General features: G+C 29.0%; 2 protein-coding genes across 2 annotated transcripts; both read right to left on the reverse strand.

Annotated features, from left to right (window-relative positions):
- Positions 1 to 4,733: 4,733 nt before the first annotated feature.
- LOC124824361 (uncharacterized) lies at positions 4,734 to 5,464 on the reverse strand. Its single transcript, XM_047296790.1, has 3 exons — positions 5,366 to 5,464; positions 4,953 to 5,225; positions 4,734 to 4,886 (listed from the first exon to the last, which is right to left on the reverse strand). The coding sequence occupies exons 1-3, from the start codon at positions 5,462 to 5,464 to the stop codon at positions 4,734 to 4,736; spliced, it is 525 nt and encodes a 174-aa protein (XP_047152746.1).
- Positions 5,465 to 8,519: 3,055 nt separating this feature from the next.
- Positions 8,520 to 12,873, reverse strand: ATS (Homeodomain-like superfamily protein). The gene is made up of 6 exons (XM_047296799.2): positions 11,694 to 12,873; positions 11,343 to 11,419; positions 11,025 to 11,064; positions 10,647 to 10,755; positions 9,268 to 9,370; positions 8,520 to 9,145 (listed from the first exon to the last, which is right to left on the reverse strand). Exons 1-6 carry the CDS (start codon positions 12,172 to 12,174, stop codon positions 9,014 to 9,016), a joined length of 942 nt encoding a protein of 313 aa, XP_047152755.1. The 5' UTR covers positions 12,175 to 12,873; the 3' UTR covers positions 8,520 to 9,013.
- Between the last annotated feature and the right edge of the window lie 14,775 nt (positions 12,874 to 27,648).

Genomic DNA, 27,648 nt, shown 5'->3' on the forward strand with positions numbered 1-27,648 from the left:
ATCTTAATGTTGAATTATCTGCTAAAAATATGAATATATAGAACTTTCCTTAATTGTCAAGTATTATGTGAAGGCATCTTGGAGCACAATAAGCTGACCATTCAATTTTTCCTTGAGTCCTCATGTATTCAATCCTAACTTTCTGTTTATGAAGAAGTGTTGAAGACTTAATGCTTAGATTAAAGAGTTATTTTGAAATCTTATAATTTTGGTTATTGAAGTTATATAAAATGTGTATGTCATTTAAGACGGTAACTGTAGAAGGTTATAAGTCAAAAGGTAGAATCCAAGCAACATCACTGGATCATAGAGCTGTCAAAAGGATGGGAGTGAGAATAGGAATTAAAGAATAGATGTAGCATAGAAGTTCTGGGCTAGTCTTGTCGGGCTTTGAGAATAAAAATAAAAAAGAAAACGAAAGAGAGGCGAGGTTATTGTAAGCATGGGGTGCGACCAGCAAGTTGGAATAACTTCTAAATTCCTCAATCATCTTTCACATTTTTTTTCTGCCAAACACACCTTAAGGTTTTCATTTCTTTCTTTCACTCCTTATAGAAATTGAACTCTAATAAAGTTTATCACCAAAACTATGTTTGGCTATTATTCTTAAATGGAGTGATTTTAAACTCATATGTATGTATCAACAATTATTTCAAATTTGTTGGTCCTTGCTACAAAAGGCATCATATTTTATTTGAAAAATAAATAAATAAATAAAAATTTAATCCATGACAATGTAACAAATAACATAAAAGATAAAAATAAAAACTATAATGAAGGTCTATACTCAATGAGAGGAGAGGTAAAAGAGAGAATTAAAAAAGAAATTTTAAACATTATCAAAATTATTTTTCTCAAATTAAATACGTGTTAGTTGTGCAGCAAATTCTTAACATCAATTTTAGAAGTCAAAATCAGTTATTTTTTTATAAGAAAACTTGAAAATTCACTTTTAAATTTAGGTACTAAAATATAATTTTTAATTTGGTTGACTAAAAAATTATTTTTAAATTCGAGAGATTTAAATATTAATTTTAAATTTGAGTGATAAATATATTACAATTAAATTTGAAGGACTAAAATAAAATGAAGTTCAAACGTGAGAATATATTTTCTAATTAATAATATAAGTTTCCTATTTATTGATTTCTAGAACTTAATATATGTAAGATTAAATGGATCCGTGTAACACATGTTTATTTAAATACTCTTAAGACTTTATATTACTATTAGGATAATATTTAATACATAATTATTTTATTTATCAGAGCATTACTCATATAATATTGGTCCTTGTATTACTAATTTTTTGCCAATATTTATCTATTAGTTATATTTAAATATGATATATCGTTAAAATAAAGAATTATTATTTTAATAAATTTAATACTCACTTTTAAATAATTTAAAATGACATTAAAAAGTTCCAAAATATAAAAAAAACATTTAAATTAAGGTTGAACAAACAAATTGTATGTGACCAAACCAAATAAACCCAAAATAAATTTGATCATTAGATTATATTAGAAAGCAAGTCATTTGATAAATAAAAAAGTAAAATAGATAATTACAATTGAATTCGAATAACAAATTAAAATTTTATGGAAACCAGCTTAATCGAATTTATATTTTAATATTTATAAATTTATAAATATATTTTAAATTTTAAACTTTATTTTCAATATGTCAGTTAAAAATTTAATATATTTACGTTATTTATTCAAAATAAAAATAATTGTTAATTAAAAATTTTAATTTAATATAAATTTACAATCTAAAATCAAATCAAATTAAATTGCAATCCCAAAACAACTTAAATCTGAGTAATCTAATAAATTAAATACTCAAATATAAATTTTAAAATATGAAATTTAAATTAGACTAGATCGGGAAGTTGGATCCAAATATTTAATTTAATGAGAAAGAAAGCGTGACAAGAAAGAGGTATTGAGAAGATGCAGCAGAGAAAATGAAAGAGGCATTGTGACAATCCTTTTCGGGCATCATTGCTATTACCATGTGGTCGCAGTTATGACACAATGAATGATTATCATCCATCAAGGACCACGCTTGTCTTGTCACAACTTCCGGTGCCTTCTATGGACCATGTTACACCATATTATTCTATTTTATCTATTAAACTTTATGCTAATTTTTAATATAACTCATTTTTTTCTTTTATTTATGAAAATATAATTGCAAAAAATAATAACAATACTTAGGTATTGATGTGTGCATAGTATGTCAAGTACGGTCAACACTCCTTAACCCATTGCGAAACATTCGGTCTTTTAGACGGTCTAATCACAAATAAGATTAGTAACAAGAACAATCATATTAATCATAATTTTGATTGTTTTGGTTTATAAGACCAAGGTTAAATATTCTTATATAAATTATCTCCAAATCTCAAGCTTAGACCAAAGTTTCGATTTTTGGCCTTCTCTCTTCATTGTTCGGTTTGATTAGGTGCAGCGAGTGTTATCTGCATAATGCACTATGATGCTAAAGTGAATGTTTGTTCGAGTACTTTGATAATAAATCTGTAGTAAAGCTAATTAACTACTTAGATATCAAATTTGTATTTATAAATTTTAGGATAAACTTCTAATTAGTGTCAGCCTAATTACAGTCCAATTCGATAATAATCGGGATTAGAGTTAATATGATTATTCTTATTCTTAATATTGTTTGTGGTTCGATCATCTAAAAGACCAAATGTTTCATATCAAGAGGTATCTATTGCTCGTGTCCATTGCTCATTTCATGACAGAGCAAGCGGTTACTATATCACAAATAAAGTAAGATTTAAAAATATCACAAATAAATCTAAAATTATATAAATTATTTATTATTAAAATTTCATGGTATCACTTAACACTCCAAAACACATATATCCTTTATCATTATAAAAAAAATTATTAAAAAGTAAACAATAACAAACTATCAAAGAATGCATAAGACACTTTTAAACCAAATAAATTATCTTTAATCTCATTTATACTTTTTGGCATATTATAAACATATCGTGTGTTTGGACTATCAGCAAAGCCTTCGAAGCAATTAATAATTGGTTTTACAAAATTTGTGAATGTTTTCTTAAATTTTGTAGAAACGAGGTTGTAAAATGCAAACCAAACAATTGGAATTTTATAGTTTTAAAAATAACAGAACTCGGTCAAAGATAAACAAAATTAAAATCTTACTTAAAATTATTAATTCAGATAGTTTCTTTAAAATTTTAAACTAGTTCAATATCTATTTAGTAATTTAATTTACATTATATACTACTGTGCATAGCGTGGGTGTCTTCAATTTTTTTACGATAAAAATAAAATAAAATTATAATATATAAACAAATATAAATAATTTTTTACAATTTAATTCTAGATAATTTTTATATATATTATAAAAAAAATCGGTGTATTTGGACCCTAAACTATATTTGGACCTAACAAGCTACATCACTCGGCCTATTAATATTTAGTAGATCCTTGGCCTCACACATTTCATCATTTAAATAAGTGAAATATAAATAACAACAATAAAAAAATCACCCAAAAAAATGAAAGATGAAAAGATTACAGCCAAAGTTTAGACATAACACACCATTTGTTTATGTTTTTATAAAGTTGATTGTGTACGGTTAACTTTTAAGAACACCTCAAACACTTTCAATTTTCAATATTCCCAATACCTGTAGTACCTGTCTTTTTTTTTTCTTTGTATTCATTTTTTTTTTATGAACATTCGTTAAGGACAGGTGTACGTAGAGGTGTATGTAGAAGACATTCTTACTCAAATTAACTTAGTGCGACAGTAATAAATATAATTAATATGATTTATACAATATGTTATTTATATGATTGTTCATTGGACTTTTAGACTTGAACCTAATAGCGCAAATATCTATTAGCTTCTTAATTGTCAGAGCTAACAAAAAAACCATTATAATTAACTGTTTTGTACGATATTGTACTGATAAAAAAAATAAGATGGATCAAATATATGTTGATTTAGTAGTCATATATATATATAGAATAAAAGACGAGTTTTATACTATTATGGTTAAGAGGTCTAAGTTAAATTAAGCACAATTTAAATTAATCATTAATAGTTAAGGGTTTGTAAAATTGATTTTGATTTTATAAAATAGGTTTTAATTAAAATTAATTTTGAATGATTTTGATTTTATAAATTAGATTTATAAAATATTTGTTTAATTCCTACAAATCCTAAAAAAATATCATAAATCATATATGAGAGTTGCTCCCTCCATCACCCCAAGTGCTCCTACACCTCCCCGCTATTTTTTTTAATTCCAAAAATACTTTATATTAATTTAATTTTATTTATCATTTTTAAAATTCTAAATCTCTCTACACCCCTACATTTACACATACTGTAGAAGGAAGTTTCGCTTCGCCCAAGCTCTCGGCAGCCACATAAGCATCCACCGCCTCGACCGAACGTTGCATAGCCATGCTCCTCTTCTTAAATTTCTCTTTTAAAAGATTTTATGAAGAAATTCGTCCATACATGCCCTCAAGCTAAAATAAACTTCGACACTTAGCTTTTATAAATACTAGTCTCTACAAAAGTTCAAGTGCATGATTTTAGTTTACTAATAAAGCACAATTTATTTTATCCTCTTACCTCTTTCTCCTATACGTTTTAAGAGCAGAGAAGTTTAATCAATTAGTCAAAATGAATATACCAATAACAATCCAAACTTAGCGAATATCATAATATAGGTCTTGCATATCTCCAAGTATTTCGAGACCTCTAATTGCGCGACCTTTAGACCCAAATAACCTTACCAATGCCATGAATGTCTCGTGAACCGATTGAAGCCCTGCAGCCAACTCTCTTCTCAACGATTCCATCTGCGTAAAAAATTAATCAGTTGAATTCAAACGGCTTTCGGCATCGTCGTAGAGAAATTATCATACCACGGCTTCTTCATGGCCGTTGAGGGTGTGCGACACTACCAATCCATGAAATGACCGAGGGTCAGGGTTGAGGCTCGCGGCGATCATGTCGTATATGACTTCCGACACGTCGTTTGAGTCGCGGTTCCGGGCCCGATCCATGAGCTCCTCCATGAAATTGAACCGAAGCCCGTTTTCGACCGTCCTCGGGTCATCCTTCGGCTGCTTCTTCTTCTTGGCCGCTTTTCCGGAACTGAAACCGCCGGGTTTTGGTTTGGTGACAGTGTCGAGCGACTGAAGCAATGGTGTGGTGTGTGGTGCACTGATGATAAGGCAGACCGCGAATTGAAAAAGTGACGCACATATGTGACCCTTATTCTCTATTCGCGAATTAAAAGATAACACTACATGTGGTTGGACGAATGTCAACATACGTGGACCCTCGATTCGGATGTCAACATCCGTGAACGGATATCAACATCCATTTGTCCTTTAACGGATGTCAATATCCATCCACGGATGTGGACATCCATTTAAAAAATGCATATTCACATCTGTATAAATGTTATTAAAGGACAAAAGAAGAATGAGGAGGTGAAATGAATAGTATGTGGTGGTGGAGGGAGTAACTCTCATCGTATATTCATGACAGAACTAGGACAATGTAGTGGGCCTTTTACTTTTTCATTTTTCGTACTTAAGACGAGATGATTGAAAAATGGATCAGATCGGCAAAACGGATTTCGGCCCACAACAAAAGTGTTCAATTGGGCTAGGGAATGCAGAGGGACACATCTACACTTTTTATACACTTAGTACCTACAGAAAGTGACTTTCTAACAAAGGAAAAGTGAAGCACCTTTTAATATTATATTACCCTATCAATGTTTTCAAATATTTAAAAAATATTTTTATGCCATTTAAATTTATAACTTAGCATATATTTAATCACATCTAATGTAATTTATCTTTAAATAATTTTTCAACATTATTTTTTATGTTTAGTATTATCTTTTTATAATTTTTTTCCTTCCAATGATAATTCAGTGAAAATTATTATAGATCAGAAGTCATAACAGAGGTAGGACCAAATGGGTGGGCCTTCTACTTTTTCTTTTTTCTACAACATAGAGGGATTGTTCTTACCACATGAAATGATTTAAAATTTGTCGAAATCAGAAATAAGAACTTCGGCCCACAAGAAAAGTCTTCTAATGGGCCACAATAAATAGAACTACACCTTTCCCCAAGGCACTACGGAAAAGGAAAAGGTAACACCCAGTGCCTGTTTGCTTATTGACCTTTTGTTTTCTAATAAAATATACTCCCTTTCTTTATATCTTTTGTATTTCAGAAGAAAAAAAAAACTTTAAACATGTACTCATGTATATAATTTGGCAAGATATACTTTGTAGACAAACACAGGCAACTTTTTCAGTTTCGGGCAAAGTAATAGTTAAAGTCTATGTTGGAAGTCACGCTAAAACTAATTTAAAAAATATAAATAAGTGTAAATATTATCTTAGATTTTATAAAATTAAATTATATTTAAAGTTCAATTCATAACATGTTAAAACTAGAGTTCCTATATCTCAATTTAAGAGAACATGAATTGGATTTAAAACAACTTTTAATTGCTATTTGAAAATTTTAGTTCTTGAAATCAATTCACAAAATATTATGATCAACAAGAGAAAATGTAGAAACTTAAATAAGACCACACGCTAATTTTATACTGGTTTGATTCTAAATCTGAGTCTACATCAAGTCTTTCTCTAACAACTTGAGTTGGAGGAATTATACTATATTGCAAAGGGTTAATAATACAAAGAAACACTCAATTATATCTTCACACACTCCAATACACAAAATTACAAACTAGAGAAGTTCAATAACACACTCTCTCACACCTTGCCTATACAACTAAGGTAACTAAGAAATCTATACAAGAAAACAAAACCTAAGTGCACCACTTATGTACAGATCTTATAAATGTTCTACCATTTTTAGAACCTTGGAGATTTTTGAGATTCTTCAAAATGGTTGGTTGATTATTCCAAGAATGTCTCAAGACAACTCCTTGATGTGTTTTTGTGTTCTTGTTTCACTTTTTGTTAGAAAAATGCAAACTACTTCGTTATATAAATAAGTTAGATCACACATATATATAGAATATATAAAATCCTAATGCATTTAATCAATTAGGTTATTTCTTTAATTGATTAGGCCCAACTCTCTGTTTTAACTGATTAGATTATTTCCTTAATCAATTAAATTAGGCAGTACAACTATGTTATGCTTTTGACATATTTAACTTATTGTTGACACTGCTTAATCGATTAATACAATCAGATTCTAACAATTTAATCACTTAAGAAATAACATTTTACATAGTTCAACATCAAAAAAACACATTTACCACACTCAAGAAAGCTTCTCCTCTCAACAATAGTATTAAATTTATGAGTTGGAGCTCATTTTACTAGTCGAAATCAAGCTAAATTTAAAGTTTTTTTCTTAATATATTATTAAATTTATGAGTTAGAACTTATCTTATTGAAGTTTATTATTTTATTCGCTATCAGATATTATTCGATAATCTATTAATGTTCAACCTCTCACTCGATATGTATATGTTTTGATCTCAAGAGATGTATTGGAAGTCCAACTAGAGAAAATATCAATTTATAATATATATATATATATATATATATATATATATATATATATATATATAATATAACTTCTTAACTATTTAAATTCTCTATTGAACTTTTGGTGTTGTCTATCGTAAAAATACATCGTCGTTGGTATGTTAAAATAGTTTATAGTATGTTTTAAAACATCAAATTCAGTTTTTTATTAGAAATTTGAATTTTCTGCTATGTTTTTTTATATTGTCCTCCAGTGTCTTTGATTATCTAGGTGTTTTACAATATATTAAAAGTCTTTTTAATATACGAAAAGTAATGTATTTTTTGAAGGCATCATCTTTTAGTGTATCTTGAAACTGCAGTAAAGGAACGACAAAAAATATTCAGCAAAAAAACCCAAATATTCAGAAGAATATTAACCTTACAATAATATATATATTCTTCTATAAAAATGTTTATAAAACAGTTAAAAAAAGATATTTTTATTAGTTGATAGGATAAAGTTGGAGGGTGATTGTTTATATGAATATTAAACTCTTAAAAGTCCTTCTTAAAAGAATGAATCAATGAGATATTCGAGTGTCAAGAGTGAAGAAAGCATATTGTAGTGGTCCGATCAAATTTTACATTTTATGAAGAATATGAATCCTACATTGATGGTTGGAAGTAGAAAATCCAAGAAAGAAAACCTCTATAGCACACTCATTTTAATCAGAAAATTAAGTTGTTGAGTGGAAACAAAATTAACAGTAACTTTTTATATTTATATCAATTGATCAGTTAATATATTATGAGTTTGAATGTGTATACAAGAAGACAACACACACACACACACACACATATATATATATATATATATATATATATATATATATATATATATATATATATATATATATATATATATATATATAAATAAAAGAAGACAAAAAAGTTTGGAATATTAATTTGTAAAAGTGAATTAATGTGGGTGATAGATAACATGTATGTGTATGTGGTACATATGTGATGATGGTCTGGCAGAAAACATGACCCACCTGTCTCATATCAGCATTTCCAAATGGGTCCTATTTTGCCTAACTATAACCTATGCATGGTCCATGACCTCAAACAAACCATTCCATTTTTATTTTTCATCATGTTCTATTCTATAGCTTCCACAGAAAATGACATCAAGGACAATGCCTGAAAAATTCCTTGGACTCAAGCATATGTTCTTTAGCATAATTTCTTTATCCCATTCCTCTTCTCTCTCCCAAACACATCCTTACATACACACACAATCAAAATCATTCACATACAACAATTCCTCATCTCTTCTTCATCATCATCATCATCATCATCCACACATGTCAAAGGCTGGTTATTTAAACTTAACCTAATTTAACCTTAACTTTCTTTACTTTTTTTAACGTTGTTTTAGCTGTTTCAGCAGTTTAAAAGAGTTAACTCTCTGGATGATTCTGCGTGGTCTTTTTGCCAAATGGGTCTTCCAAGGGTGAATTCTAGGTCAAGCATTCCCTCGGAACGTGACAAACTGGTAGAATCCAAGCCATTCACCTGTAATATTATATATATAAATTATTACCCTTGTTAGTGACATAAGCCATTTCGAGAATATTCATAAATGCATGCAACAAAACTACAAGCCAGAAGCTACATCCATTTATGTCACAACTTACCATGCTTTCACTTCCCTTCACCTCACAATACGTCAAACCCATCTCTGCTTCTTGTCTACTGTTCTTTGTTTTTGTCTCTATTGATGATTGTTGCCACGCTGTCCTGAAAAGTGAACAACATATTAATGTTGAAAGTGAACATCTTCTACTTAGTATTATGTTTTACACTGTGTAACAAAACTCCAAATCCAATTCCTTAATGTGTGCAACTTCAAACGCCATTGCTACATACGAGTTCATCCGATTGCCTTTTCAATGAGGCGAAATGCCATGTGATGCACTAACGGTCAACATCCAAAACTTTCAATTTGCCAAGGAATTAATTGAGATGTTGAAACTTTATATGTGATCTTATTCGGAAATGGAAAGAAGTGAGATTTTATAACATACAACCCTCTTCATGAAGAGAGGAACAGTTTTTGTTTGCAATCTCAATTTTGGTAGTGAAACATATATTTAACCAAATAATGAAACTGTATTTCTTTGTAACTCATTCGTGTCATTCTCCTTATTGTGTATTTATAGACAAAAATAAATTATTAGGTGGTGGATTAGTTGGTCCACGACCAATTAAGGATCTCACAAGGTTATTACTATAACATTTGAAGTTTATTGTATCACTTTTACTTTTCTTTAAAAAATGTGGCTTATGTAACACATTGAGATTTGAACCACAGGGTAGAACTTTTGCCATGCATTGGGATCAAGAATACGAAAGCATTATTAAGAATCCATGTAGAAAATGACCACCCTCATACCTACCTATAGAAACCCTAGCTTTTACTCGTCAAAATCTATGTACATGTTTTCAAGCTGTCGTTATAGAAGCTTGTAATAAAAAAATAAGAAAAAGCCAATGACACACGTGAATTTAAAAAAACAAAAAAAGATTTGGTAAAAAAAGTCTTACCGACACCAAACATTAAACTTTTAATTATAGGGGATGTATAAAACTTAGAAAATTAACTTTACACTCAGTTTATCTCTTTTGTGCCAAACATCCACTCAATTATTTTTTCCATTTTCTATTTATATAACAGTTCTTTTTCCGTTAATTTTTTTTCTCTATTTTTATTTTCACGTAAAAGTGAGGTATATGAGTATCGCTATTGTAAAAAGTTTGCAAGGAAAAGAAAAAGAAAATAAACAAAAGGATGAAACAAGAGGGATTTTTGAAAAACCGTGCATATACATTGTTCTCCGACACCCTCGTAGGTTGCTTTTAATGTAATGGTCCAGTTGAATCACCATTAGTCAATAAGTTAACATTAATTTGGATAGAGAAAAAACATCATGGTGTGTGAATGAAATCTGAAAAAGCACAGAAAATTAAAAGACAGAATCGTTTAGGGAACTGATGCAAAAAATGAATGAATAACCTGTGGGAACTTTGAATCGGGTCTGGTAAATTGGGTGAAGGTGCATGCAGATGAACAATGTTAATCCCTTGCCTTGGATTCAATACTGCAATATTTGTCTGCCCATGGCCTGCAAAATTCATCATCAATGGAGCCATTGCTCTTCCTTTATCAGACACCAGAGGTTAATAATTCACTTGGCGATTTTGAAACAAGTCCTATATGCCAAAGAGACTTTTGTTTTTAACGGGGAACAGTACTAGGCAAATCATAGAGTTTTCTGTCACACCCGAATCACCAAAGATCTCAAACAAAGAGAATAATAATGATGATAATAATAGAAGAAGAAACGAAAAAAGGGTCCTTGAGAAGGAACACAACACTCCGAGATTCAATTACCTGTGGTGCCTTTGTCAGTGCTCTTCACTGTTCTATACATCTGCATGAACACCCCGCATAAAAGATAAAATGAGAAGAAAAGTCCACAAAGGCTAAGATTGCATTACATAATCTAGATACCCCTTTTGTCCCTAGTCCTTGGTTCTACCTTCCCCACTACTAGAGGCAACCTATAGCGACTAACAATAGTCCTTTTTTCCCTTTCTTTTCTTCTGTCTAGTCAGAAACTAATTCAAAGAGGAAGAATATAGGAACTTCACTCATTAAGCTCAAAGACTATGGAGAAATATAATGGGGAGAGAATAGAAACTACCCCACCTGCAAGTGACTCTTGACGTGGGCTAGGGTTAGATCCTTAACATTCATTAACTCTAACACAGACTTCGGAGTTGCTCCTGCAAGTGTGATAAGACAAACTCAAGATTAGACATAACCTAGAATATATATCTATATCTATATATATTTATACATATGTTTTATCTCAGGACCATCACCTTTTACATTCCAACATATAATAACAAGCCCTCAAACAATACTCACACGTATAATGTAATTAGACCATGGCTTATAGAACATCATGGTTTTTAAAGTAATTCAAGAAAAATATGGTTTTTTTTTCATTGATTTTGGAATCTGCTAAATTTTAGCGATGGATTTCGAAAGACTTACTTTCATGGCCGCCAAGAAGTTGAACCGCGTGAACAAAATGGGCATGGAGGGTGGTGGTCCATCTCATCCGAGGAGCCCTGACGCTTCTTTTGACGCCATTGACGACTCTTGCAGTTCGTTTGAAATCGCGGCCGTAGATGTGAGGCTGAAGGTGGTGGTGGTGGTGGTGGTGGTTATGGTGAGTGAAGCTTCTGGTGTCACCATGAACCTGATGATGGCGAGGATTCAAATCCATTGTTCCAAAGCCTAACTTCAACGTGGGCTCACGATGGTGACCAAGGTTATGGAACTCATGACTCAAATCACTAGCTCCACTGCTCCCAGAATCAGAAGTTGAACACATGTCGCTGTAAATCACTTTGCCGAAACACCCCACTTCCTTGACCTCAGAAATAGAGGGAGGGCTTATGTTCAAGGAGAGGTCTGGCTCCGGCAAAGATGACAACAAAGTTTGCATTAGCGTATGTGAATTGGTGAACATGGAGATAGGTAGAAAAAGACAGATAAAAATATAGAGAAACCGAAGAACGGAGAAGATCTGTGTTTGTTAAGGTAGTGAAATATATATATAAGGGAATGGAAGAGTTGAGAGTTAAAGTGAGGGTGTGAAGTGGAAAAGCAAATATAGTAAGAGGTGATGGAATTGAAGAAGTTGAAAGAGGTGAAAGGAAGGGTTTAAGGGTGTGATTATATCATGAGTGACTTATGATTTGAGACGGTGTGGTTATAGGCTTTTAGTATAGGATCCCACTAGGGTTGAAGGAAGACCACCATATGGAAAATTTTAAAAGCTGAAAGAGAGAGAGAGAGAGAGAGTAATTAATTTCCAGGGACTACTTGTCACCACTAGTCAGATAAAAAAAAGGGAAAGAGAAAAGATCAGAGTTTTTTGGGGATGGTGGTTTGAACCAAAAGTTAGTGAAAAGGGGTAGCAGTTATTTATGGAAGCTGAGAGATATATTAGTCATCAAAGTACTACTACTACTGCTGTAGATAGATAGATAGATAGATATAGAGAGAGAGATATAGAGAGAGAGATATAGATAGAGAGAGAGAGAAAGTGAAGAAGGGAAGAGTCTGGTCACTGGTTTCCCTTATCTGCAGGTAATTAAATTAAAAGAAAAGAAAAAAGAGAAGTTTGAAGCGGCGATGTAATGGTGGTTCTTGGCAGGAATATGGTTGGATTTCGAGAAAAACAAAAGGGGTACTGTTGAATGGAATATAGGAATGGAAATTGAGTGTCTAGTTTAAGATGATGGATCGCGACCCGTTAAAATTCCCTGCTCTTTTTGTTTCTATCAGAGTTTAGTTTATCTCTTTTAAATTGCATTTTTCTTTAATTGGAATATTCCTCTTTTATTATGAACGAGGATTCACTGCCACCCCAAAATATCCTCTTCAAACTCACCCTCCTTTCTCTTTCTCTCTCACTCTCTCTGTTACGTGCAGATGTACACATATGTGCCATTAAACCTCATCGTTTTCTACCTATGACATGCTTAACCTTGCCTATATATACTCACAGGAAAATGACTGTTTCTATATCTGTATTTTCCATACCCAACCACACATCATCCCCACAAAAATTAATTAACACTTAGCACCCTAACTCAAACTCTAATCCCACCTCTTTGATTCTCCTACATCTTTTTTAACTCGTTTATCAACAACATCTCATTTTCATACATTTCTTAAGCTCGTGTTGTACACGTCCAAATTTGGAGGTGAGAAGAAAGGTTGAAAGATTTAAGAAAAAGGAATATATATATATATATATATATATATATATATATATATATATATATATATATATATATATATATATATATATATATATATATATATATATGAGTGTGTGAGTATGAGTATAGAGAGTGTAGGTGAGAGCAGGTTGCAGACCCACAACCACATGCAGAAGAGAAAAATATGCTGATAAGGCCCTCAACTATGGTGTTGTCATATCTCTCAGAGTGTTACTCCAACGCGCTTTTTGACTTATATACCACAATCTATCTAATCACAACAATGTTACCTAAACTCTCCTTGATAGTTTTTCTGAGACTTATGTCTAGTGATTGGAATTAATAAAAAAAAAGTCATCACTTTGGTGGGTTTTTCTTGAAATTTTTTAATTGCTCTGTCATTCTGATTTAAAAGTGTGATTTTATTTTATTTTTTTACAATTTGGAATGAATTTTAGTGATACAAAAGTCGTAGCAAGAGAGAAAATGTGGCTAACATATAACTATATGACCATATATGTTTTTTTTTTTCAAAATATATACATTTTCTAAATTATCCCTTTATATGTATTAATTGGGATGATACAAAAATTTAAAATTTGGATATTTTAAATAACTAAATTTACACTTAAATAGTTACCTACATGTATAAATAACTATAAGGTTAAACTTCGTATAAAGTAACATAGCCACATAAAAATTACTAGGTTGAATGAAACTAAAGGGAAGACATCCACTTCCATTGATTTTATAATCTATTTTAAGGCCGATAATACACCCTTCATTTTATTCGAATAGAGTGTCACTAAACACTACATTTAAATTAATAATAAAGATTTTCTCAATAAAGTTACAATATAAATAGTATGTAATGTTATGTAATCATGACCAATAATTTAATTCATAGATATGAAGGGATTTCTTCATTTTCCTGGTGATATCTTATTGATTCTAGAAAAGCCAAACCCTCGTGATATTTTATTGATTGTAGTTAAAAACATAAAAGATAAATATGTTATTGATTCTAGAAACCTACAATTTTGACAAAATTTAGAAGAATTGAAAGGTAATATAGGAGAAAGTAAAAGATATAGGAGTTGCGATTAATTATTAAAAAAGTAGGGAAGTGTAAGTGTGTGAAGGGAGCGTGGGAGGAAGTGCAAGTAGGAATAGTATAAAGAAGTGCATCCGTTCCAACGTTAACGTTAAGAATTTCAACGCTAGCATTTGTCTAATTATGTAGCATATAATCCTCCTCTCCAATATTCCCTCTCCGTGTTCAAATATTCCATGTCTTATGTCCAACAACACTACCTTTACCTTAAGCAAGTCTTCTTTGTATTTCCAAGATCATCAACATCATCAATGTGTTGTTTTATTAATAGCATATTGATCGGCGTCAAGAAGGGTAGGGTCACGTGAGTTATGGGCGTGAGTTTGTCTAGGCAATAGGCTCTTCTTCTTGCTTTCTTGTCTTGTTTTGATGTTATGTTATTCTGATGTTGCTATATCACTCCAAAACTTTAACATTTTATGGCCTATTCATGCTTACTCCTTTCTTTTCTTTATTCCTTTCCTTCTCTTCCCATCAATGTGCCAACAACATCGAACCATTTTCTTAATCCATTTCTTAATAGATTCCCAACCCATGGTCAGCGCCTCATGCGCTCTAGATTCTCCGGGAACTTCAAGCTTTCCCTTTTCTTTATCATTTTCTATCTCTTCTCTTTTCATTCCTCCAATTATTCAACAATCAGCTTGTGATCTGAGAATATCCGGTCAAAATGTCCTTCTATCACCCCATTGCCATTTGCCTCTGTCCAATTAATATTCCATGTGTTTCTCCAATCTATTCCATCCTATTAAACTATTCAAACTTACGTTTAACTCAATTTCACTCTCTCCGTATACTTAAACGTAAAATATATATACATATATTTTCACACTATTAAGATATTGTCCGCGTTAAACTAAGTTTTCACATATTTACTTTTGGTACCACTTCGAAAGGTCTTTACCAAAGGATATGTCTTATATGTATATAAACCTATGTTCATCTCTTCTTTTATCCAATGTTGGACTTTGTTTGTATCCTAACATGATAGACATAAATATTTACTACGATAGACTTTTGCATGCCTTTTATTGTCTTAAATCTTAAATAAAATAGACTTTGCATGACTTTGATAACATATTAAATACATCGTATAAGTAATTTTATTTACCTAACTGAGTTACAACCTTTGTGTTTTTGATACATATTTTATCATAGTATGAAGATAATTGCTTGTCAAGATGAATATTACATGATAGAATCCTTCGGAGATATAATAAACTCAAATATCGATTAAGATAAAATTTGATACCATATTAGAATATAATATCAAGTCAAGATATTTTTTTTTATTAAATTAAGATGTATTATTTAAAAAAAAAGTGAGAGTTAAACGAAATAACTATAACATCCGTAATATCTAACATATCTAAAAATGAAATAAATTATTATATAATATTTATGTAATTATAATATTGGAAATAATATTTATCTATAAGTTTGGACAAATATTTTATGACAAGAGTGATGCATATGTTAAGTTGTGAAGTTTGTGTCGTGGGTCATTGTTTTTTCTTTAATTGTGATTTGTAGAACTGAACGTGTGTGATTGGGCAGTAACTTTAGTGCATCTGAAGGAAGAACAGACATGATGTTACACATTGTGTAGTAAATGAAAATTCCTATGTTTCTCGTGATTTACTTCTTATAGGATGCTTGCGTTTTACTATTTTTTTGCCAACCCAACTCATGTGGAATGCCATATCACTATTTCATTCATTCATGCAAAGGCATGTGCGTTCGTACACCACTGCCTACACTACTTCATTAGATGTCTCATAAAAACTATAAAAGAATTAGGTTGTCAAAGGAACAAAAAAGAATAACAACAACTTTGTGCACTCATATTCAATTCTAGTATCATTTTTTTTTTCTAGGGTTTAAGGTAACCTATAGCCTTTAAAATTCCAACTTATTGACAACTTGAGGTCATGTTAAGATTTGTGCTCATTATATTTTTTTATCTAGTTTTTTTTTTCTGAAATTGATACAATTAGATCGAAGTAAAGAATTTCATAAATTAAGAATATTTCTACAAAAGCATTAATTTGAACATGATCACTTAGAACTCGCTAGGATAGGCACTAACTATGGCTCTGATATCATATTAAAAAGTGGGTTTTTAAGCCTAACTCAACCCCACAAAACCGGCTTGTAAGGTGAGGTTTGCACCTCACTTATATATTATAATTTGACCTTATCTCTAGTCGATGTGGGACTTCCAACACAACGTATCATAGTTAATTTGAATATGAATCAGTGAAAGTGTACAAATAAAATATGTTTAAAAATATGAAATGTAGCACTAAATTTAAACATGTGATTTATATAATGCAAATAAAGTTAAATTATAATATATATTGAATATAAATGTCATTTTCCGATATAGGTTTAGAATTGAATTAAATTTAAAATCATTTTTTAATATATATAATATTAAATATTAAAGAATACTAAAACTATATTAGAATTTATTATAATAAAAAAATTTGTTGATTAGATTTATTATTTTATTTGTCATATTATTGTTATCTAATCATCGATATATATATTTACCTTTTGTAATTAATATATATATATATATATATATATATATATATATATATATATATATATATATATCGAACATAAAAAAAATTATTATAAATTCTATTAATTAAGATAAAATCTATTTATAATATATTAATAAATTAAAATTTTTATTTTTTAAATCGATTTTATAAAATTTAATAAATTAAAAATTTTATTTTTTAAGCAATATGTTTCTATCTTTTTAAAATAGAATTTAACTATTACGATTTGGATTTCATTTGCACTTTGGCCTAAGAAAAGGATAGTAGAATAATATTAAAGAAAAGATTAGTAAAACTCGAGATTTGAGCATTGATTTGATGGTAATAAATCCTAATAGGAGTTGTGAAACAGTGGATGAGAAGAATATTAGGTTCCATGGGAATACAGCCATAGAAGCATGTGTTGCTTGGAAATTAGAGTTTCATCTTCCCCTAGTTCATCTACTTTGAGTATCAAAGAAACGACAAAAAAGAAAGCAAGGAATCACCGAAATCAACGCCGTTTAGGCTCATGTGCTCCACGACATTACATGGTCCATAACTCCATGTACTCTCATAACAATCACACATTTATTATTAACACTTCACTTCTTACATAATCATAATTAATCAACCAATAATCAACATTAAACTACTACTAATTATATATAAATATACGAGTTTGGTTTGCTGCTTCAACCAAAACCTTCAACAAATCCTTGCTGCCTTTTTGTAAAGTGTGTGACAGCTTTTAGGGCACACTAGTGCTGCCAAATGCCAAATCCTCAATCAAGATTAATCAATCATGGGATAATAATTCACTAATTATAGTTAACACTTAGGTCAAAATCTCCCTTCCTTTTTTCAAAACAACAACAACCCTGTTTGCCTTTATATGTGATTTTCATATTTTTTAAATTTATTATTATATATTCACTTTTTTTTTCTTTTCAATACAAATTATAATACACTTAATGTTGTTGAAAGTTCTACATCAATTAGATATAAAGCCAATTTTAAGTATATAAGTGAATGCAAATATTATCTTATAAATTGATTTTGTGAAGTTGAATTAAACTTAAAAATTTATTTCTTAATATTATTCCAAATAAATTATACTAATATAAACTTATTCGTTAATGGCAAACTAATTAGGTCAAATACAATATTGATAGATAATAATGCATTACAAGTATGTAAATTAGTTAGGTGGGAAAGTAATCTTAGAATATTATACATTCATTAAAATATGTAGGGTTAGGTGTATTTGTAGAAAAATATAATTATCATCTGTTCAAACATATACTAAATATAAATAATGAAATAAAGAGAAGTGTAAGGACATTTCAGTGAAAAAAATATTCATTTTTTTTAAAATGCGTATGCAAAAATCTTAATTGACATATAAAATTAAATGAAATATGCAAATAACTTACGCTCTTAATAAATAAACTTCGTTTCTATTTAAAAGTATCGTATCTTTATATAAAATAAAAACATAGCAAGCTTGTTTCTTACATTAATGAAAAATCTTAAAATTTATTTTTCTTAATTAAATTTTTTAGATGATATATTGAGTCATCTCAAACGATGGACCTTATTATAAAAATACATTCATGGAATCAGATTTCTGTCAAACTTTGTAGAATTAAAATTCCTTTATCTAAATGTCTCGATTTTCTCAGTGTGTGTCACAGTGTTGAACTACATATTTTTTGGTTTTGAATGCCATTTGAAACTTAATTAATAAATTGGTTACTTATAATATAAATAAAGCATCAAAAGACGTTAAATTGAATATTATGGACGATGCAACGGGTGATAATTAATTATCATGTTTGTTTGAATTTCTTGTAAGAAGATAGTATTTAAAAATATATACATAGCATGTTGATGATTAAATATATTTATGAAATTCATTTCCTTTTACTTAGTTGCAAAATTACTTATCAAAATTTGTAATTAAACATTTTTGTCATTTTACTCATAATATATAAAATAAAATATTCCATTTAATATATTCATTAAAGTAAACATTAGTTATGATTTGAGTATATTTTAATTTGAAATTTTTAATATCATAAGAAAAAATTATTTTGGTAATTAAAGTTAAGCAATTTTAAATATTAAAACACAAATTTCAATATATAAAAAGTGCTGACATCATGGATAAAATCATTCATTAATAATGTCCTAACATCATGAATAAAATCAAACTCTCACAATTGTTCACATAATAGAAAACTAAAAAGGGCAAAATAGAAAAAGTGAAAAGGCGTCATCTTTGAACTGAAAAAGAAAAAAGAAGATATTTTCAATACAATTTCTTCTGCTAATAATAATAACCACCTTTACTTTACACATCAGATCCTGAGAAATTTCAACGGCAGCAGTTCATCATCATGCTCTGCAACGTATCACCTGCTGCTGACTGACATAGATCATTTTGTGTATCTTCACGCTAAAATTCACCATCCTTTTGTTTTATTTTTCTAGCCAAACATCATTCAGTTGCCTATTATCAGTTCGTATGCATGTGCTGTGGTGGAAGCATGAAAAGTTTAAAACTTGGGATAAAAACAAAAGAAAAGAAGTGGTTTGTACACAAAACAGAGCAATTCCCAATACTTGGTACTCAAAAACTGCAAATGGGGCAGCGGATGTAAAGAAAAAAAGGGTGAAGAGAGGAAACTGAAAAAACCAGTTTAGGTAGCAGAGTGGAGAAAAAGGTGTATGCACTTGATGCCAATAGCAGAGAAGCTTATAATATAGATGCAGTGTTGTGTTGTGTTGTGTTGTGTTGGTAATATGTTGTGGCTGGAGCACTGAATAATGTACTGGTGTAATGGGACCACTCAGAAGCAGAAAATCATGTGCCTGAGATCAGATTGTGTGGGCATTGCAGAGTGGCCACTCAAAACTGGTCTCACCCAGAGAAAGAGAACTCTTCTCTTGGTTGCTATATGCTTGTAATGTATCTTAATGTGTGTGCTTTTCTACGCCACTAAAACTATATTTCCCTCTTCCCTTCGGGTCTTCCACAGCTCAAAATCAAACACTGCGGTTTATAAATTTGAGTCTAAGTCTTACATTAAATAAAAATAAATAAAACATCATATAATGTCAAAGATTTGTTAACTCGATGTTTTAAGGTTTCGAAGAAACACCGATATCAATCACTTATATTGTTGAATCCAAATTTTATTGATATTGTATTTTTTTAGTAAACTTTCGTAACGTTAAGAAGTGAATTTTAAGTCTAATTCCGATAATGGACAAAACAGTATGTCTAACAAACAATAAATATCATTATAAAAATAACTTTATACCATATTAAAATATAAATATCATTATAAAGATAACTTTATACCATATTAAGAAATTAAGAAATAAATTTTAAGCTTTATTCAACCTCACACGACCGATTCATAAGATGTAACTTACATCATAAATTGGTCTTGGATATGAGGTTGTACTTTCAACACATAAACTCAAAATAAGTTCCTCAAATTCATCACAATATTCTTCTGTCTGTGATTTCAAGTTTACACAATTTCGCTCTCCAACTTTGCACAGAAATACAACAAATTTCAAGTTTCATGATTGTAAACGTACACAGAGACACTGCACATTTGCAGATTATCAATCACAAACAGCCATTTCTTTCATTCCTGACCCCTGAGAAAATACAAAACTTAATTCAGAGCTGACATAATATATTCAGTATTACTATTATGAATTAGACCAGTCGTAGTAGTTCTAAATTGGACTAATGATCAATGTTAATGACGTGGTTGAGTAACAGCTGATGCTTACTGTGATAGAATGCAGTAGCAGAAAACAGTGAGCACATATTAAGAACAGAACATAGAAACTATTCCTCATCTGCCATTTTTCTGTCTGGTTATCACTATTGAATCTTTGCGTATCTTCTTGTATTATTCAAGTTCAATCAGAAGATTGAGATTTTAGAACGTTGGATCTCAGCATTTGACAGAAATTTCACTGTCGAAAGCAAAAACTAAAGTTTTATATTGTAGTAAGTCTTTAGATTTGTGAAAGTTAATGCGTAACACTGTTTTTCTCTTATTAAAATGTTTCACTATCTGTGATTTTCACTGACATCAATTAACGTTGTTTCCATTTCCATCTCTCTCTGCATGCATCAATGGTCTTGCTCTACATTATCCCGTGACAATTTTTCTTAATTTGTGTATATATTTTTAAAATGTATAAATACTTTTAATATTTCGTATCTATTTTATAAAATCTTTTAACTAATTCACACCCTTTTGAAATTTTTTTATTAGTTTAGTTATTGACATTAAATTTATCAACTTTTTTGCTAACTGGCACAGCCCTAATAATTAATTAATTAATTAAACAACAAAATGGCAACATAGAAAAAAAAAACAAAAATGGGGTCCCTTTCAGCAAGAAGAAGCCAACCCTGTTTCCTATGACGTATGAATTTATGAAATTACTATTTTTAACGTTTTTAATTTTTGTGTTCCAAACGCTACATATTCCTTTTTCCTTTATGATAACTAAATATGAAGATAAATCCACCAAGAGTACCAAGAAAACAACAAAGCCATGACGACTTTGTTTGGCTTTGCACGACCATTACTAAATTACTTCCATTTGTAGCTTCGTAAACTTTTACGGCAATGTTTAATAGAAATTTAATTAATTGCTATACAAATGACCTTTTTAAGAATTCAATTAATTTAGGAGACTAATTTTTAGAATAATTTATTTTATTACTGTAAAAAAATGACAATGTGTGTAGTTAGTAATAATAGTTTAATTTAAAATAAGCTATATATCAATAGGTAAATAATTAGTTTAGTATAATATGTATGATATATTTTGTTTTTAATATAATAATGGAAAATATTAAACTTTTAATTTAATTTTAACTCTATTAATTTTATTTAAACTCTAATAATAATTATTATAGTTGAACATAGATTTAATATTTAGTAATTATAATATATGTGTCTTTTCATAATTAATTTATATTTAGGTTAGTTTTCAATAAATAAAATTAATCAAATTAAAATTTTATATTTTTTTATTATATTAAAAAATATTAATTTTTATATTGATTCGATTATTTATTTTTCATTAATTTATTAGTTTACTATTAAGAAATAATATTTTGTGTTCTCATTAGATAAGTCAAAGTATAATCAATTCCATTTCTAGTGAAAATATAAATACATTATCATTAATTTAATTGTGGTACAAATGTGTATTTTTGAAAAAGTAACCTTTATATATAGTTAAATCATTTTCCGTCAAATTTCATATGAAATACTACCCATCCAACGGAAATACGTGTTTCCACTGTTTTTGTTATGTATTGCAAAGTCATAGATATTTAAGTAAAAAATTTATCGAAAAATTGGGCTGATGTGAGAATAACATGGCTTTGTTCGTGGATTTTATTCTTGTGTGGGCCGGGTGGGTAAAACAGTGCTTTGTAGCCCAAAATATGTTGAAATAAAAAAAAAAAAGACTTCTCACTAAATGGGTTAAAGTCCTCTCAGTATTTAGGTTATTTTTGTTTAGTTAGAGTTATAATTTAAAAAATTTGTAAATAAAATAATAACATAATGTTCAAATGCTAACAAGAATTGAAATATATATTCTATATTATTTTTGTAAATAAGACCAGATGTCATCACCATTTTCTTTTCAACTTTTACTAGACATATTAATTCCTAAAATGTGAATTTACATAAAAAAATATTTCTAATTTTCTGGTCATGCACAAGTACTGCCATAACCACTTCATAACTGAAACAAAATAAATAAAATAACTTTTCTTCTGTAATGGGGTTTAGTAACAATTCACACCTTATTTTCAGATAAAATATTTTAGTTTCACTTTTTTTAATATTGTTTTTCTTATATAAGCTTACTATCATTTTAAAAATCATAAATAGTTGAATTTCAATCAATTTATTGATAAGTTTTCTGTTTATTTCATATTAAACATTATTTGTATCATTTTTCAATGATAATTTGATAAGTAATATATTTTATTTTAATCTAATATTATCAGACCATAATTATTGAGCTCTTTTTTAACACACATCAATTAGTTTATTAAATTGTCAAACATTATTTGTGACATATTAGTTCCAAAGTAAAATCCTTTTTTATTACATTTTTTAATATTTTAAAAAAGTATAAATTTTTGTTATTTTTCATTAATTATATATATACCAATTTAGTGAATAAGTCACTATTATTTTTTAGTGTATAAGAGTTAACAAACACTTGTTCCTAAAGTTTAAATAATGGTTGATGGAAAAACTGAACTTCATTACAACATTAGGTTTGTTAATAATTTACCAAAACATTGTATGAAACAAAACATTAAACTGATCAAATAAGGGAATACGTGACATCTTAAAAAATATTTAAGAACAGTGACGACTTTCGTAAAAAGTAATATTATAATATTTTAATAATAAAATGTTTAAATTATAAATTGACTTCTAATAACTCAAATTCATTATATAAAAAATCACCATCTCTCGAACTTCCTTTGCTTTCTTTATATTATTTTGAGTTTGTCTCTCATATGTTTCACGATAAGAGGCTACTAATGGATCTACAATGGAGAGGTCATCACTTCTGATCGATTAGAATCTCAAACAAAGTAAGTTCATTCTTTGCTCGATTTTTAAGTTAGTTTAGCCTTTTGAAACACACATGGTTCTAAGATCCATGCATGTGACTTAAAATAGTTCAAAGTAAATATTTGTTTAGTTATGATTGTAAAGATATGCTTAGACCTGTGATTTGTTGTCTATGTAATTAGTTAAAGCACTCTATAAAAAATATAGCTCTAATAAACAATTATGAGTTAAGGGATTGTTTAACTAAGATAAGAAAAACTAGTTTTAAATTTAATTCTTATTAAAGATTGATGAATTGCAATATGTATGATGATTATCTATTATGAATATAGTGGATGAATATGTTTTAAAGTGATAATTGTACATGTTTGAAGTAATTGATTGGATTGATGTTGAGGTTTGAATTTGTTGTGTAACTTGATTAAACTGTAAATTTTGATTTTAAGTGGACATATGACAATTGATTGAATTGATTTGGTTGATGTGTGATAAGGGGATGAGTGAAAAAGTTGTGTTGCATGTTGAGTTTGATAACTAAGTTGTGAAGTTGGGAAATGAATATGTAGAATAGTGTTTTAATCTCTAATGAACTTATTTTGATTTATCTAGCTGAATTAATGAATGACATTATTTGGATGGTTGGAGGATTAATTAAGTGTGTTTATAAAATGGTAATGATGAGTGTCGTATGTTTAGTATGGTAGGATTTCCTTAAAGATATGTGAGTTTGATTCAATTGGCATTATAGAATGTTTTGGTCTTGTGAATTTGAGTTTTTGATGTTTATGGATATGAGCTCTTATATAAGACCTTTGATTGATTAAATTGACACTTCTTGAACTAAGACATGGTGAATTTTGTAAAGTTTATTAAATGGGGAATAACTCAAGAAGAGTCCATTTTCTCAATTAAAACTCAAAGATGAAGTTTTTGGTTTTGGTATACCTTCGAGCATAGTTATAGTGTTGTCAGGTACCATTTAGACACTAACCATTGACTTGGAGGCGTTGGACGCCACTTATGAACCGTCAGATGCTCTCAAATCAATGTCTTCCTAGGGCTTGTACTGTTAGATGCCACTTACTCAACGCCATATGCCATCCTGTTTCCAACCTTAAACAATCTTGAAAAAACTAGGATTCTCACTTTATTAACCATTAGATCGAGCTGAAAGTTTGACAACTAGTCTCAGGCATATGAATCTTTTATTATATGATTATGGATAGAGAATTTTTTTTTTCCGTTTTGATGTAATTATTGGAAATCTAGTATTTGAATGTTATAGTAATGCAATAAAACATAAAATATTAATTTTTAACTTGAAATTTGAAATAAACAATAGGTGATTTATATTATGAGATGAGTTTAGATTGAATTAAAGTAAATATGTATGATATATGTGATGATTTAAGATTTTATGAGAATGTCATGAATGAGCTAAGTGTTATATATTGTGTTTGTTAGTTTTCTTGTGATTGTGCTTACTATCTTGATAATGTTTTTTTGTGAATTAAAATGTATATGAATGAAATGATGAGGTAGTTATTCCTAGAGTGAAAATGCTACAATGAGTTATTTAAGTGTGAAGTGTGTTGATGATAGGAACTAGACCGAGATCATTTGGACTCCGCTAATACTTTGATTTAGGTAGGCAAAAAGAACTAGTTGTGAGAGTCAAGAGAGGTTCTTGTCTAGAGTGTCAACATTAGTCGAACTCGTTAGGTATAAAATTTATCCTGTCATACTCTATGAATTAGGAGAAGTCTATGAATTGAGAGAAGTATTAGCATGTTATAGCTATAGTTATTGAAAAGCAAAAGTGGTTGAGAAATGATAGATGCAAGATCTCGTGATACTAGTCTATACATTCATTCGCATGTTATATATATATATATATATATATATATATATATATATATATATATATATATATATATATATATATATATGTGTGTGTGTGTGTGTGTGTGTGTTTATTAGTATAGGTTTTCTATTATTTGAGCCTTAGTATTTATGTATGTGGTTATTAGTATAGGTTTTGTATTATTTGAGCCTTAGTATTCGATGTTGTTTATATGATTTAAAAGCTATGTAATTACTTTTAAACTGTCAGTTCTCTTCTTATTTAAAACTTATAAATTTTAAATTATTTCTAACTGTTATATATATTCAATGATAGTGAATTCCATCAAAGCATATGACAGGGGATCTAATAAGAGACAACATTGAGTCATTAAAGGATGTTAAATGTTGGAAAAAAGTTTAGAGTTTTATATCTATAATTCATGATATATGTATATGTCACTTCAAGTAGTTTCTTTTGAATATTTAAGTTTTGGTTATAAAGGACTATATTTAATATTATAAATTATATATTGAATTTTGCTTTGATATAATAATGTAAATTTCACTAGTAAGTTTTCACTGTTATTTTTTTGGAGTGTTACAAAACCAAGATAACCTCATATTGTTATTTTCAATGAAATTCGAATTTGGTGTGATATAAGGAATGTTTTTATGGCGCAAGAAATTACTTATTTCGGTTTGATAATTATCTTAGACAATAAACAAGACAGTCCACAATGAATTATTATGTTGATGTTGATCTTACCCAATGTCATATTAAACCATAATCTATATAATGGTTTTGTTTATAACATTCGAATAGTTATTTAAAACAATCCATCGAAAAGTAGTTGGTTGGATTTGAAGTCAATGTTCTAATTGTTTTGCCCAACACTAAGGATTGTAATTGAAATCACAATATCACTGCTATCAATATTAAGTACTTGTCAGTTCCATTGATTCCTTTATATGCATCACAAAAGAATAATTAGAAACACTTTCCCTTTGCAGTGTGTGATAATTCTAAATAAAATGACACACATTTCCATTTTTTACACACATTTATATTCATCTAACACACATAATGAAGTTAAAATAATCATAAAAAATAAACTTTTACAATTTTTCAAAAAGAAATAATAAAAAATAAGAAAAGATAGTATTAAAGTGTGTTGTTTCAATTGAAACTTCTCCACTTGACACCACATGGTTGAACTGAGCTGCAACATGTCCTCCTATGTGTCTTATTTAAGCCCAAGTGTGTCTTTTGACTGAAATATTTTCCACTTCTAATTAATATAATATATACGAATTAGCAACCAAAAGGATTTTTTTTTTTTAAATGTTTTGTTATAAACTACCAAGATAGTGGATAAACTTGTAAACTTATGAAGTAAAATTTTTTTATCTTTCACACATTTAGTTCATTAGTTTTCTCTCATTTTTATCTTAGTCTTACAGTCAAATTTCTCCACTCATTTGTTATATAATTCATGATACCTACATACACATTATCATTACGCAATAATTAATTGAAAAAAAGATAATGTTAGCCTGAAATTACAAATACTTATATTAATTCAAAAAATCTGTAGGACAGTACAAAACGGTGTCATTCAGGATGTTACTCTAAAAAAGACTTAGAAAACTTTGACCCTTGACATATTTTTTTAGTTTCTCATCCTTTGTTATCAAATTACATTGAAATGCTACATAACAGCTCAAGGCAAACTTAATAAAGCACAACAAACCAAAATCAAATTTAATGTCAACTCAAATTTCCATTTTAAGTATACATATATTAGCAGGAAACACGAAAACACTTTATAAACACAAGTAAAACAAACTAGGCATTTCATGTCAGTTAAAATGAACATATTCATTTGAATTTGGTGAAGTGAGAATTCTCCACTTTTCAAACTTTAACTTTGGAAATTACTTAATTTATCTTCTCTTCATAAATGTCCTTAGAAAATCAAAACCAACATCTTGAATAAATTACTTTGAGACACTGGTTAAAACAGACTAAAATTCCATCACACTAGA

The sequence above is a fragment of the Vigna umbellata genome, chromosome 1 (genome assembly GCF_029865625.1).
Source record: "Vigna umbellata cultivar VRB3 chromosome 1, Vumbellata_1.0, whole genome shotgun sequence".
In the NCBI taxonomy this organism is placed as follows: domain Eukaryota; kingdom Viridiplantae; phylum Streptophyta; class Magnoliopsida; order Fabales; family Fabaceae; genus Vigna; species Vigna umbellata.

What these genes read in the sequence shown, in the direction of transcription:
- LOC124824361 (XM_047296790.1), bottom strand. Translation starts at nt 5,464, where the DNA reads ATGGATGTCCACATCCGTGGATGGATATTGACATCCGTTAAAGGACAA. An exon ending in CATCCGAATCGAGGGTCCAC is followed by an intron (nt 5,226 to 5,365) that starts GTATGTTGACAT and finishes CCATTGCTTCAG; the next exon opens with TCGCTCGACACTGTCACCAA. An exon ending in ACGGCCATGAAGAAGCCGTG is followed by an intron (nt 4,887 to 4,952) that starts GTATGATAATTT and finishes TTTTTTACGCAG; the next exon opens with ATGGAATCGTTGAGAAGAGA.
- ATS (XM_047296799.2), bottom strand. Translation starts at nt 12,174, where the DNA reads ATGTTCACCAATTCACATACGCTAATGCAAACTTTGTTGTCATCTTTG. An exon ending in CACTGACAAAGGCACCACAG is followed by an intron (nt 10,756 to 11,024) that starts GTAATTGAATCT and finishes TGAATTTTGCAG; the next exon opens with GCCATGGGCAGACAAATATT. An exon ending in CCGATTCAAAGTTCCCACAG is followed by an intron (nt 9,371 to 10,646) that starts GTTATTCATTCA and finishes TTCACTTTTCAG; the next exon opens with GACAGCGTGGCAACAATCAT.